The sequence below is a fragment of the Lasiodiplodia theobromae genome, assembly GCF_012971845.1.
Source record: "Lasiodiplodia theobromae strain AM2As chromosome Unknown scaffold_4, whole genome shotgun sequence".
NCBI lineage: Eukaryota > Fungi > Ascomycota > Dothideomycetes > Botryosphaeriales > Botryosphaeriaceae > Lasiodiplodia > Lasiodiplodia theobromae.
The window spans coordinates 24,380-37,886 of NW_023336530.1; the positions used below are offsets into that span (position 1 = coordinate 24,380).

A 13,507-nucleotide genomic window follows, 5' to 3' on the forward strand; every position below is an offset into this window, starting at 1 on the left:
TACCTACAATCGTAGATATAGCCATGCAGTTCAGTCTACGGATAAGCTAATCATAGTGCTATAGAAGCATCGTTTATTTCATTCATGTGGGCCGATCCCAATGCTACATTACACCGACACCTGCTAGAGTCAATCTTTCTTCAACATGTCAGCCACCGGGCTGAAAAAAAAAAAAAAAACTTCCAAGATCTCACAATGGGCACGCACATCACTCTTCCATAGATCCAAGCCTTTTAGACAACGGCGCGCGTCCATATATGTAAAGTAGGAAGGCTTGGTAAGACCGGAGCGGAGCCAGGCGCCCGCCCGAGGGCCTCACGCACGCGCAGCACAGGCCCGACCCGCTAGCAGAGGAAGCAGTGCTGAGGTTCACAGAAGGAAGAAGCAGAAGCAAAGTAACTTAGTGTAGTTTCTAGCGATAGAGGGGATCATCGCTCGCTCTTACACTCCGACCTCAGTCCGGCGCGTGCATCTCGCCCCGACCCGCAAATGAGGCCCGGCGATCAGAAAGCAGGCAGCTAAACAGGTACCTAGCCAGCCACCAATGCGGCTTCCGCCCAGCATCGTTGTAGCTCGGTTCGAGAAGCGGGCGGATATTCCATGCCGAGACGTGAGTAAAGCGCAAGCGTGGGCGCCACATTCACGAGCATGCATCAGATCTCTTGACCCGCGAAAAAAAGCAGATTACCCGTCGTTGTTGCAGCAGCCGAGACGTGATGTGCGAGCGGCCCAAACTCGGCCGCGTGGAGCGACCAGCGGCGCCTAGAAATAGAAAGCTGGGTAAGAGAGTGGGCGGTGGCGAGCACGAGACGTTCAGCGTCTCGCAATGGTGTCGCAGCTTCCCAGGGTTTTGTCGACACGCGACATCTTGTCAGGTACCACGAGATGGAACACGATCGATAAAACACCCATAGGTACTAATGGTGCAAATCTGAAGAAGCCCTTTGGTCACCGGATGGGATTCCCTCCAGCCGCCCGACCAGCCAGAGATGTAGTGGCGGCGGCGCTTGATGAAGCGAGATTCGCAACGGCGAGAAGTGCGTTTAGAAGCGATCCTGCCCTTGAAAGGCACCATCTCCGGGAACCTGAGGCGGTGGCGAGAAACTCGAGGTGGTGCCTGAGGCTGTTTGGATACGAAAAGCGTCGATGGCTACGCGTTCAAAGAAAATGGCCTCATATTGGATATAGCTAGCCCCCAAACATATTCCGCTTTTTCAATCCCAACTCTAATTGCTCCATGACTCTTGAAACACAAATTTTGACATGCAGTAACCGGGAATCCAGAAGGGGAGGTCTGTCTACCCTCCAATCTTACAATCCGATGCTCTTCTTGACCCAGTTCTCGAGACCACCGAGCGCAATGATCTCCTGCACGTTCGGCGGCAGCTCACCAACCTTCTGGCTCCACTTTTCGCCGCCCTCGCCCTCCTGGATCGTGACCTTACTCCGGCGAACATCCCACTCAAAAGTCCAACCAGTCCGCCGCGTCAGCGTCTTCTCACCGAACGTGTTGCGCAAGCGTTCGACCAGGCGCGGAACCTCAACTCCCATAAGGGCGTTGTTGATGCTGTTACGCCCGAAGATGTTGGCGAACGAACCTGCAACGACTAACGGGATACCCTTGGCTAGAATTGCAGTAGCGGCTTGCTCTCGGGACGAACCGCAGCCGAAGTTGAAGCCAGACACGAGGATATCGCCAGGCTTAGCAACTTGTGCAAACTCCTTATCGTAGTTCTCCATGACGACCTCGGACATCTTCTCGCGAGTGACGTCGTCTTGGTACGTGTACTTGCCGGGGTAGATGCCGTCGGTGTTGATGTTGTCGGCGTCACAGAAGACGATCTCACCCGACACCTTCTCAGGGAAGCCGGGGAGGATCTCCGTCAGCGATTCGCTACCCGCAGATTCTGACTCAGAGCTGCCGTCCTTGCCTGAGATGGCTTGCTCACCGGTCGCTACCATGGCATCAACCTGGCCAATGATTGCCTCGAGAGCATCCTCGATGGTATTACCGATAAGGTCTCCCTCACCACGGACCACACCCGTCACACCCTCGGGCTGCTCATACCAGCCGGTGCCTGAGATCTTGCCAGCCAGCGCGCTAGCAGCGACGACCTCGGGGCTGGCGAGGTAGGCCTTGGCGTCCGTCGATCCCATGCGGCCCTTGAAGTTGCGGTTGCTAGCGCTAATGCCAACCTCACCGGGCTCCAAGAGACCCGTTCCGAGACCGATGCAAGGACCGCAACCGCTGGGCAGAGGTTGCGCACCCGCCTGGAGAAGGGTGTCCCAGTCACCCGCTTCCCTTGCGGCGGCCTCCTCATTGGTCGAAGCTGCAGCAATGTAGAAGTTGACGTGGTCTGGGATCTTGGGGACTTGGCCGTTGTTCTTTGCAGCAGCCTCCTTGAACACGCGGGCGGCAGCAGCTATGTCAGAGCTCCGAGAGTTGGTGCAGGAGACAAGATATGCCCTATTGACCTTGATATCCTGAGCAGCCAGCTCGGCAAGAGGGGTGGCAACCTTGACAGAGTTGGGGCCAGCGACGTAGGGGGACAGAGTGGAAAGGTCAAGGTAAAGCTTCTTGGCGTAGGTGGCACCGGGGTCTGCAACCGGGGCGTTCTCGAAGAGGTCATCAAGACGTTCGTGGTTGAAGCGGGTGAGACGGCTGGATTCGTACATGGAAGCCTCGGTGGCCTTGAAGCGCAGCCAACCCTTGAGCGTAGCATCCATGGGGAAGAGGCCGCTCAGAGCACCCCACTCAGTCGTCATGTTCGCGATGGAAAGACGGTCATCGATAGGCAGGCTGGCAAGGGTCTCCGGAGAGCCGGTGAACTCAATGGCGTGGTTGAGCACATCATCGTTGTTGAACAAACCGCAGAGAGCGACAATGATGTCCTTGCCGGTGACACCCTTGGGAAGAAGACCAGTGAAGGTGACCTTGGCAATGGGAGGAATCTGCCACCAAGTCTTGGTGGTGGCCCAGATGGAGGCGGCGTCAGTGCGCACGACAGGGGTTCCCAGGCAGCCGATGCCGCCATACATGTTGGTGTGACTGTCAGAGGCCACGGCGAGAGTGCCGGGGAATGCGTAGCCTTCCTCAACCATGATCTGGTGTCCAATGCCCCTGCCGGCCGGGTAGAAATCGACGCCGTGCTTCTTGGCAAACTCCTCGATCTGCCTGTACTTCTTCAGGTTGGCCTCGCTCTTGTTCTGGACGTCGTGGTCGAGAGTCATGACGGTCTGGCGGTTGTTGGCAATCTTGGAGCCGCCAATGCCCATGAACTTCATAGCAACGGGCCACGAGTTGTCGTGGGTCATGCAGTGGGCGGGCTGGATGGTGACATAGTCGCCCGACTTGACAAACTTGCCTTCGGGAAGGCCCACGGCATACTTCTGCACAATCTTCTCGGTCAGGGTCTGCGGCGCGCCCTTGGGCTTCTGCAGCGAGGAGAGGATGGACGAGGCATTGGTGTCCTCGAGCTGGGTGTGGAAGACATTCTCTTGTTGGCGGGCAGCAGAGGCACTGCTGTATAACCGCGGGCGGTGGAACGATGGGGATGGGCGGGCAGCGGTGGCGGCACGCAGCGCAGGCGTCCGAATTGCAGGGAGGCTTGATCGGACCTTGCAGCAGTCAGCGACGGAAGAGAGCCGTTTGCAGGAAGCGGAGCTTTACGAGGCTTGCGCGGCCAGCCAGACGGGCAGCTGAACGAACGGTGGAGGCCATGGTTGCTGCCGTGGACAGTCAGAGCACGCGTCGGCCGTTATCGCGCAACTTTTCTTGACGCGCGGGCCACCGCCGTCGCTTCCCCGGATTTTCGCTTAGCAATCCGCGCTGCCTCAGTGGCTCCAACACCGCAGCCTCCGAAGCCGCTGCCGCAGCATGCATTAGCCGAGAAGCATCATATATCGGTAGGAGAATAAGAATCTATCGCTCCTTCTTCCCCAGTGTGGAGCAGTGCGGGGTCTCTGGCATCTTCGAATGCACGTCCGTTCCGGCAGCATAAACCCATCGCCGACATCGGAAAGGTGGGCTGGCAAGTATGCACCCTGTAGGCACTGAACTCTGATGACTGCAAGCTGATCAAATTGAAATGGGTTTTCATCTGGCCCGGTCTTTGAAACGAGCTGACCCTCTCCTTTAGTTACTGCCGTCAATACCAAACGCTTACAAGAGTCTCGGCTCGCGGATTCGTTTCCGTAAAATGAAACTATGATAGACTTCCCTTCGTTGCTTTCTCAATGTTACCGTGGAACAAGCTTTGTGCTCCTAGTTGTCATTGCACAACAATCGAGGGATATTTCGGAAGCTTACTTGGTAGACCGCGGCATCTTTATTCCTGCCGTCTTGAATAGGATGCTGCAATCCTAGGCCTCAATCTGTGAAGCTAAGCACCGCCGTCCTCTAGCCACTCCTCATTGGCCGAATAGCGCTGAACACTGAATGGTCGCCACGCGGGGTATAGCTCGTGCGTCTAAAGCACTGGTCAGCCCGTCTACAAACAGTAGCATCCCTCGAATGCCTCGTCCAACGGCCTGTTGCCAGTAGCTTGTTCCTGAAACGTCTTACCCGCATCCTGGCTCTGTCAGACTCAACACGGCTGGTGCCGTACTACTGACAGAACGAGGGATTCAGCAAGCTGAAAACAATGAGTTCAGAGCCAACAGAGATGTGGCCCAGGATCCTGTGTGACTCTTTTTCCCCCCACAGATTTCCGGGGGCTGAAAAGAATTCCGTCTTAAGCCGCAGTAAAAATCCGGGTTTTTGCTTTGCGCCTAAGGACCTGATTCCCTCTAGACGCGTTGGCAGAATCCCTACGGCCAGCGATGGGCAGTCACGATTCCTTCATGTGGAGCCAACAGATCCTGCAGCCCGTCAAAGTGGAACAATGCTCCAGTGGACGATCTGTAAGCGGCTAAAGTGTTCGATGCTGGCATAAAACGTGGAGTGGCTGTAAAATGCCTAAGATGACACAGTTAATGGCGCCTCCGTACTCTTCTCTACCACGTGGATGAAGATGGGAGGGGATGGCAAGTCAATGATTCATTGTGTAGTTTGAAGCCTTCACCCGGCTTTAATCAAATTCGTAGCGAAGACGAGAACACGCGTCATCGTACAGAGTAATTACTGCTACCGCCGATCCGAGCCAAGCTTTGGAGATTGATGAGGAGGCTGGGCTGCTTAGAGACATCATGCAGGCCACGAGGAAGGCCGCCGGCGCCCACATGGGATGCGATGGACGTAGAATAACCCGAATTCCGTATGCGAGAGCATCTACAGCGCTAGTCACACGCGTATAAGAATTTTCAAGCGATGCGCTTGTTTTGTTTAAGCGAAACAAGGCGAGATGCGAGGGCGCAGATCTCGCTGGAACGCATCTCGCAGCGAGTACGAAGGAAATAGCGAAGACAACAAGCTGGATTGGGAGAGAAGTGGTGATGGTGCTGTTGTGGACGCTTCGTCGAGGCGAGATGATGTGGGGCCTGGTGTTGAGGGCGGGCGTGGCGCAGGCTGCGGCCTCCGACACTCTGAAACCCACTCCTGCCCGCCAACGCCTTCCTTCACCACTCACATTCGGCAGCCCGCTACGCCCGCCCAGGTGGCCACTCGACGCCGGCGGGTCTTGCGTCTTGCCTGAGCGCCCTGGGAAGCCATCATCGCCAGCAGGCCCCATCAAGATGGCCACATGGCCACGCTGACGGCGTATCGCCCTCGTTGCTCCCGCCCATTGGACTCGCCCTTGCCTTTGTCGTTTTGGCTGCTGCTCATGGGATCTAGATTGGCGTCTTGTTAGGCTCTTGCGCCGCGGCGATGTGCTATGATCTACGGTTCAGACTTGTCGGGGCGCCAAGTGTCGCCATCTCCCACAACAGCTGTCTCAGCATTGCACCAATCAACGTGACCGGCTCACAGCCCTGCACACATTTCCAGCTCTTGCTCCGGGCGGTCGCGCTATAGCTCCGCCGTTATAGCAGGTTTGAGAGTTCATCGAGTTCCATACCATCGCCTTTTCGGCTCGCTCCCGTTTCAGCCCCAGAAGCGACAGACCCGCAAACCATTCTACGTCTGATGTCACCCCGCAGTCTTCCTGAGCGGACCTGTGCAGCGAGAGAAGCAGCCTGCCTCTTGCCCGTTCTTTTGGTGCGTGGCCGCCTCCATGGTAGCCGCAATTATCGACTTTTGCCGCCGGATGGATTCGTGCAGTCCTCCATCGATACCAACACCAAAGGATCGTCTGGTTCCAAATGGGGAAGCATCTCTAACGGATCGACGGGTCCGTGAGCTTGCCCCTTCAAGAAAGGCGGCGGCCAGATAAGCTGCCATCGGAGACATGGCTAGCCGCCCATCATGCGCTCACCCAGGTTTAAGCATGCATCAGGCCGACCCTAAGTGGCCCTCTCAGACCCTGCAGCAGCTGCAAGCAGCGTCGTCCGGCTTTCCTGGTCCAGCCACTGCCCGGGCCACCACCTCTTCCGCCGCGGGAAGGGGGCCGATGCCGCTGACGCGAAACCCTCCACCTGCGGCCAATTTGGTCTCATAGCTGTCTCTGTACCTCATATGCCTCATGCCGCCCTTCTGCGGGTGGCAAGTGTCAGTCTCTCTTTCGTCTTCCTGGCTTCTGTTTCTTTTCTGGCTGGTTCAGGCGAGTTGGCAGCTGGATGAAGGTCAAGCAGGCTACGCCTTCTCTGCCACTCTTTTACTTTCTACTTCTTGTTTAATGCTTTCGTTTCTCACCATCCACTGCTGCAGGTCCTCAGCGCTTTGACAAATCTCCTCGAGTCTATTCTGCGCACCTGCAGATGGATGGAGTAAAACGGAGCTTCCTGGGCGCACAAAGCGCCGACACCAACATGGCCAGCGCCCAGGGCGCCAACACTAACATGTCCATGAACCTCCAGATCTCCGCCGCCCAATTCAACGAGACGCGGAGAGAAATCACAGAACTGGTGCTGAGCCAACAGAAAACCCTGCGTAGCATGCACATTGTCCTCGGCGTTTTCAGCTTGATTTTCGCCACAGTCATGGTAGCACGCATCCTGTACGACAGCTGGAGGGCAGCTAAGCTGAAGGTGGTTTTGAGACCAAGGTGAGGACCGCAGTTTGCACACAGAAAATCACCCGTTGACTGTTGTAGGAAACTCGAATGGCTAAGGTCAATACACACCGCTGAAGTCTTTCCGCTGGCTCTCGCAACTGGCTTGACCGTCCAGATGATCATCATAATTGCCGTTCAGTCGGGAAATCTTGATCGATTTTTTGAACATCATTGCCGAGCCGTTGTTCAGTTTATCCTGCCGAGTAGGGCCCCCCTGAGCTTGACTTCCTCGAAAATCATCCGCTAACGTGCGTGCCCAGCTATCCTTCTCGTCGGCTATGTAAACCTTGTCTTCGGCATCGAAACCACCATACGTGCGTTCAAAGGATCAGTACCGCGAGGGAAATGGAACGTTACGGGCTGCACGCTGGCCATCCTTGGGTGCCTGCTTGTCTCATGGCTCCCCACGATTGTCTGGCCCGGCAAAAACCTGTGCTTTGGAGAGCTCATCTGGATTCCCTTCCAATACCGTCGGGTCCTCGTGCCGCTGCTTTCTGTCCTGCTCTCTGCTTACATTGCATTGGGCTCACTACTAATCCTCAAGCTCCGCTATGACCCCAATTTTGACGCCGACGAGAGGGTTTCAGCATCTAGGATGGTCTGGTACTTGACTTTCGCTCTCGTTGAACATGTAAGTAATCAGCTCTCTTCTGGCGACCCGAAACTAACACAACCACTCTGCAGGCTCTCATTGTCCCGTTTTTCATTCAAGCCTATATGATGAACTTCGACGAAAAGTTTACAAGCTCTCGCGTTGCGGAGATTGCTCTCTTTTCCTCTGGAATCTTTGTCGCATTCCTTCACCTTTTCCTTCGAGTGAACGTAAACCGCATGATCATAAAGCCCGTAGGCGTTCCATGGAAGCAAAACACAAAGGCCATCCGATTCCGTCTTTTCGGTCCTAGTGACCTGGAGATGAACATCAGCAAGCCTTTGGGCGTCAAGGACCGCGCTTATGCGATGCAAGAATACTACTACAACAAACCGGAGAAGGGTAGCTACGACTACAGCCTCAACTCCCCGGAGATGTTCAGGCGGCCGTCCGACCCCGAGGCTACCTACACACCTCAGCTCCCCACCATTCTCGTCAACCGCGACTTCAGACAGTCGAACGGATCGAAACTGTCCGCCTGGCCACTTCCTCTTGAACCTCTCAAGAGAACAACCATTGGCAGCAGGCACTCTCGCAAGCCGTCTGGAGATAAGCGGACCCCTACCTATTCGCTCTTTCCCAATCGAGCCTCTATTGATGATGCCCCGCGTCTTCCCGCCACCATCTATAACCCATTCCAGCCATCAAGCGCCCGCGACAGCCGCAAGCCTTCATTTGACACTGGGAAGCGGGGTACCCAAGCCTCGCTTGCGCCATCCGTCACCGACGTGTCGGAGGCATACCGGGGCCTCCTTCCTCCAATGCCCCCGTTCGCCCGACCCCGGTCGCATCGCAGGGACAGCAGCCTGGACAGCAGTGCAACCGTTCAGATTGGTCTGCGACTTTCGGTTGCGCCCGCCGCGCTGATGGGAGGCAGCGGCAGCAACAGTATCAGCCGCCAATTGGCTCCCCCGTCACCACTGAGGGAGTCGACTGGTTCAACTGGAGAGAGCATCGCAGCGGCTGCACCCGCTCCACTTTTCTCCTCTAAGCCGCTTGGCCACAAGCGACAGCCGTCAGCCGGTACATTGGGTCCCTCAGGACCTCCACCATCTGCGCCCCCACCTTCGGCACCTTCGCCGGTCTCGATAGCGCAGACGGAGGAGAGAGAGGCCAAGAAAGAGGCCCTGCCTGCTATGCTTGCCGCTCCATATTCACCAGCATCCACACGCTTTCAGGAGGACGACGAGTCAATCGACGGCAGCTCTGAGTACAGCGCGCCTTCATTCAAGTCGTTCACCATCCTCAACCCCCAGAATAGCCAACGCTATCTGGAGAGCGCGCGCAACAAGGTTCTCCCACCCACGCCGCGTGAATCGATCACGGAGAGCGAGCGGAGCAGAAACACGGAAACGCCTGTGGGCGCAGGCAGTCCACCACGCGTGAACGCCACCAGCACGCCGGAGCGCACAGCTTCGCCCAGATGGGTGGATCTACGGAGCGGTACAATCAAGAGAAACAATTCGCCAGCGCGCAACGGCATGCCTGAGGCGCCGGCGCAAAAGTGGATATGACCAGACCATCGAGTCGGTGTATTATAGGATTGTGGGTCTTACGGGTTGCGGGAAAAGGTAAAAGAGGGTATCCGGATGGGTGGCGTGGGATGACGGCGCTTATTTTCTTGGGCAATTCTTCCTGGCAGAGGCGTTCTCGAGCATTCGGATTTGAGGGGCAATTTGTGTTTCATCTTCGGTTTTGGTTGTCGGCCCCTTTGCGAGGAGGCACGCACGATCTTACCCTTTTCCTTTCCCTTGTGGGGGGTTCTCCCATTCCTTTATCCGCAGTCGCCTCCGACCCTTTACGATCCTTTCTGATTGACGACTTTGTTATGATTCCCCATCACATCCCACTAGCATACCCACCTATTACCTGCCCCCTGCTGTTCACTGGGCTCTGTAGCGGTCGTGGCCAAGATTGTTTTGAGTTTGGAGTAGATTTAGATGGCTCTCCGCAACCGCAAAGGGAGACTGGTGCTGGCGCAGCTCGCCGAGCAGGCAGCATACGAGATGGAATACATGCGGAATCTCGTGCGACTTGGTGCCCAATGTGCGCTTTCCGATTGCCACTCGCGGTTGCCCGTTTGGGCCGGCGTTGCAGAATGGTAGGTGTTGCAGCCGAGAGCTAGCGTGGATTTGCTGCTCGCGTTATGGGGAGTTGAAGCATTTGTCCGGACACAAATGCAGAATCAATAATGATACATTCCCGCCCATTCACTGCCCACATAAGCTGACCGTCGTCTCTCGAAAAGCAAATTGCTGAGGCCCAGCGACTCTTTGCTCAAGAGCTCTTACCTGCAGCACCCCTCTGTATAGTGAGCTAATTAACCGACCTTCAACCGCCGCAGATCGTCACTCCAGACAGCGCCCGCCCGCCAACGACATCACCAGCTCGCCATGCCCGCTGCTTGCAACTGCTGCGGTCGAGCCTGTCTGCGCAAGCTGTGAAGATGCTCCCCGCCATCACCCGCCCTCTCCTCGCCTTATTGACGACCTTCGTCGTTCTGCTTCCGGCTGCTCTCGCCAACGTTGAGAAGACCGTCTTTGTTGCGCCTTCCGCCATAGCCGTTCCAAATGTTCGCCCTGGCCTCCAAGACCTCCGCCTGACCAGCCTTTCGCCTTCTGCCCACGTCTTGCGCACCAACATTCCCGTTGCCTTCAGGTCCGACGCCTCGCCACGTGGTCTCGACTCCTGGTATCTGCTCAGCGAGCTCACCCCGGGCCAAAGATACGAAGTCCGCGTGTGCTGGGCGGCAACGGTATGTGCGGTGCAGCCTACCTGCTTGTTTCACTCTGCTCACAGTGACACAGCAACCAACTTCTTTCTGGCTGGAAGCGCACTCCATAAGCCACGTCTTCGAAACACCTGAGCTCATAACCGCTCTCGCGAGCTTCTCGGAAAGCATACCCGATTCTAAACCCATTGTCGACGCTAGGAAGGCCACCGACCCGGCCGAAACATCTGCCTCGCTTCTTTTCCTCCGCATCCAGGCTGCTGCCGACTTTTACAGCCTGAACAAAACGCGAATGAGCAACCCGCCGGATGTGAAAGTGGATATCAGTAAGGTCATGCCCTGCATGAGGATTAGACATCTGCTGACATGCATGTTCAGTACTTGATCCTTTTATCCTTAACGCCGTGCCAAGGTCCCTCATACCGACAGGCTTATACATCATCGCGCTTGCTGTTGGGGCCTGGTTCCTCTCCTCCTTCATCGTCAACTGGGCATCTGCCATCGAGCCAGTAAAGCCCCACACGGATTGAATCGGGCACTGGAGCTGGCGCATTCGCTCGTTGGACTGACAGCGCCAACAATTTGGAGCTGTCGGCGAAGAAACAGCTTCCGTAGTGCTGGCCAAACGGAGCTTGAGAGAGCTCTCTGGCAGCACATTTCTAGTCTATGACTGACGATTTCCCTGACGCGTACTTCGATCGCAGGTTCTGCTACCGCTCGTGCACCACGCGCCATCATGGCACGCGTCGTTGATCCATCACTTGTCGCACTCCCCACGGAGCTTATTTTGCTAATCATCAAGTATCTGGAGCCTGCTAGCATCATCAACTTTGCTTTCGCTGCATACCCTGCACTTCAAGCAAAGATGATTGTCCCGCCTATGACCTGGCGTGTCTATGCACCACTTTGCAGGGGACTTGAGCTTCCGTCGCCACAACGCGGTCCGCTCGCTATTTTCGGGGCGTGGCCGCTTCCTACGGAGCTTACGTTACAGGTGCTTTCAGGACTTGGCCCCGAAGACTTGATGAGATTCGTCTTTGGCCACTACCACCTCGTCCCAAGGTTGCTTCCGGATATTACTCCTGACACCAATAAGCAGCTCACCAAGGCCTGGCTACAGGTGGAGATGGTCAGGGAGCTGCTGAGCAGAGACGAAGGTCTGTCTTGGACAGCGTCGTTGAACAGGCGGGACAGGTCATGGTCAATTTGAGGAACGGCTGCTCAGTGATACCCAATAGGAAGACTTTTCATTCATCCAGGAGTTAATCCGGTTACTAGACACAAATCCAAAGTATTGTATTGCACTGATATCCTCCTCCCCGTGGTGAGCCGAACTGTGGTCGGGATGCTTTTATATTTTTTGGAAAGCTAAACGCCTTCGCGGTAGAGACGGAATTTTCTCCTTTCCCCCCTTTTCGTGCTTTTGTTATAAGCTTTTGCAAGGAAAATCGCACACGTCTCTCGTAGGTTTCCTTTTTGTGCTCTGCCATGTTGAAATCCTGCCTCGTTCCAATGGCCTCGCGATAATTGTTGAAAGGACGCTGGTGGTCCATCGCACGTATTCAGATGCTCATTTAGACTTTTCAGTCCACAACCTCTCAATGGCCGTCCTGGTTCCCTCCACAATGGCGCCCCACTCGACCTTGTGGAGCTTCTCCTCAAAGGCCTCGAGCTTGTCGTCCTCGCCTTCCACGAATGGAATCTCCTTGGTTAAAATCGGCGTGCCCATATCCACCTCCAAAATGACATAATGGATCATGACTCCCGTGCGGGTGATCTTGCCGGCTTTCCAGTCGGCATGAGCACGGTCAATGGCATGAGTCTGATCGGAGAGGTCAGTTGAAAGTTCGGTGACGGCGGTGTCCTTTAATGCTCTCAAATACGAGGGTGGTGACTCACGCCGTTGTATTCACCGGGCAGCGCGGGGTGCAAGTTTATGATAGGCACCTTCGCATCCACGAGAGCCTGGAGGAGGGGCTCGGTCAGGATGAGCATGTAGCCTACAAATCACAAGATATAATTAATCACGGCAACCTCTTTCCACCTAGTGTCAAAGAGCGGGATCAGAGGGCAGAGCCTCACCAGCGCAGACTACAATATCCGGGTTGTCGCTCAAGATCAGCTTCGACAGGTCTTTGTCGAATTCCTGGCGCTGCTCCTGGCGCGACAGCTGGGGGAACTTCTCCTTGTACGGAGGGAAGCCGTGGTAGTGGGTCGGGATGCCGGCCTGCTTAGCACGCTCCAGACCGTAAGCTGCCTTCTTGTCCGAGATTACGCGGACGATGGTGCAGTTGGGGAGGCGGCCATCCTTGGTTGCGTCAATAAGGGCCTGAAGGTTGGAGCCACTGCCCGAGATCAGCACGCTGATGCGAGTGTGGTGCTGTTCCGTCATATTTGCGCTTTTGCCCACAGCGTGCTGCGATTTTCTGGTGGTGCAAAGGAAAACAACAGGCTTGGCGCGGGGTTGAGCGGGGCTGAATGCGAGGGCTCGAGCCGCACGGTCCTCTTCGGGTATAGTCGCAGGCTCTTGCAAACGGGAATGGCCAAAGAAGGCAGCAACTTGGTGGAGTTCCAGGCGCAAGAAAAAGTCGTGCTCCGGCGCGGCTGCGAGGTACGCGGGGTCCCCCGGTCCCGCGCCGATCCCCGGCGCCTCAGGCCGCGAAGTGGGCGCGCCAAGCCCGCGCGTGAAGTGGTGGCCGGCTGCTCCACCTTGATGTCCGGCAGCAGCGGCGGCGACTTGACGGAGCGGTTGCGAGGCCAGCCATCGCGGCCCGCTGACAGCGCGGCGTGCGGCGGTTTGTGGCTGGGGCGCGGCCGTGTACGAGTGACTGTGCCCGGTGAGCGCGCGACGGCTTCAGCAGGCGGCAGGGCGTGACGTACATGGAAGCGCGCGGGAACAAAGAGCGCGCCACATGACCGCAGCAGCCAGTCTAGAGTGCATTTATAAGGCTCAGCTTTCTTATCTTGGCCATCGTCTGACTGGTCCCAGCGCGATCCCTGACTGGTTCTTGCGCGAGTGCTAGGCACCTGCCC

The 13,507-nt window shown here is 56.4% G+C and overlaps 4 protein-coding genes across 4 annotated transcripts; 2 read left to right on the plus strand and 2 right to left on the minus strand.

Annotated features, from left to right (window-relative positions):
* Positions 1-1,311: 1,311 nt before the first annotated feature.
* Positions 1,312-3,721, minus strand: LTHEOB_1416 (Homoaconitase; the record flags this gene model as incomplete). The annotated part of the gene is made up of 2 exons (XM_035510115.1): positions 1,312-3,618; positions 3,710-3,721. 2 exons carry the CDS (start codon positions 3,719-3,721, stop codon positions 1,312-1,314), a joined length of 2,319 nt encoding a protein of 772 aa, XP_035365926.1.
* Positions 3,722-6,795: 3,074 nt separating this feature from the next.
* LTHEOB_1417 (uncharacterized protein) lies at positions 6,796-9,257 on the plus strand (the record flags this gene model as incomplete). The annotated part of the gene is made up of 5 exons (XM_035510116.1): positions 6,796-7,082; positions 7,131-7,294; positions 7,352-7,722; positions 7,776-8,766; positions 8,836-9,257. 5 exons carry the CDS (start codon positions 6,796-6,798, stop codon positions 9,255-9,257), a joined length of 2,235 nt encoding a protein of 744 aa, XP_035365927.1.
* A 932-nt stretch (positions 9,258-10,189) lies between these two features.
* Positions 10,190-11,004, plus strand: LTHEOB_1418 (uncharacterized protein; the record flags this gene model as incomplete). Its single annotated transcript, XM_035510117.1, has 3 exons — positions 10,190-10,498; positions 10,551-10,800; positions 10,853-11,004. The coding sequence occupies 3 exons, from the start codon at positions 10,190-10,192 to the stop codon at positions 11,002-11,004; spliced, it is 711 nt and encodes a 236-aa protein (XP_035365928.1).
* Positions 11,005-12,044: 1,040 nt separating this feature from the next.
* LTHEOB_1419 (Phosphoribosylglycinamide formyltransferase) lies at positions 12,045-12,866 on the minus strand (the record flags this gene model as incomplete). The annotated part of the gene is made up of 3 exons (XM_035510118.1): positions 12,045-12,296; positions 12,374-12,474; positions 12,557-12,866. The coding sequence occupies 3 exons, from the start codon at positions 12,864-12,866 to the stop codon at positions 12,045-12,047; spliced, it is 663 nt and encodes a 220-aa protein (XP_035365929.1).
* Positions 12,867-13,507: the final 641 nt, after the last annotated feature.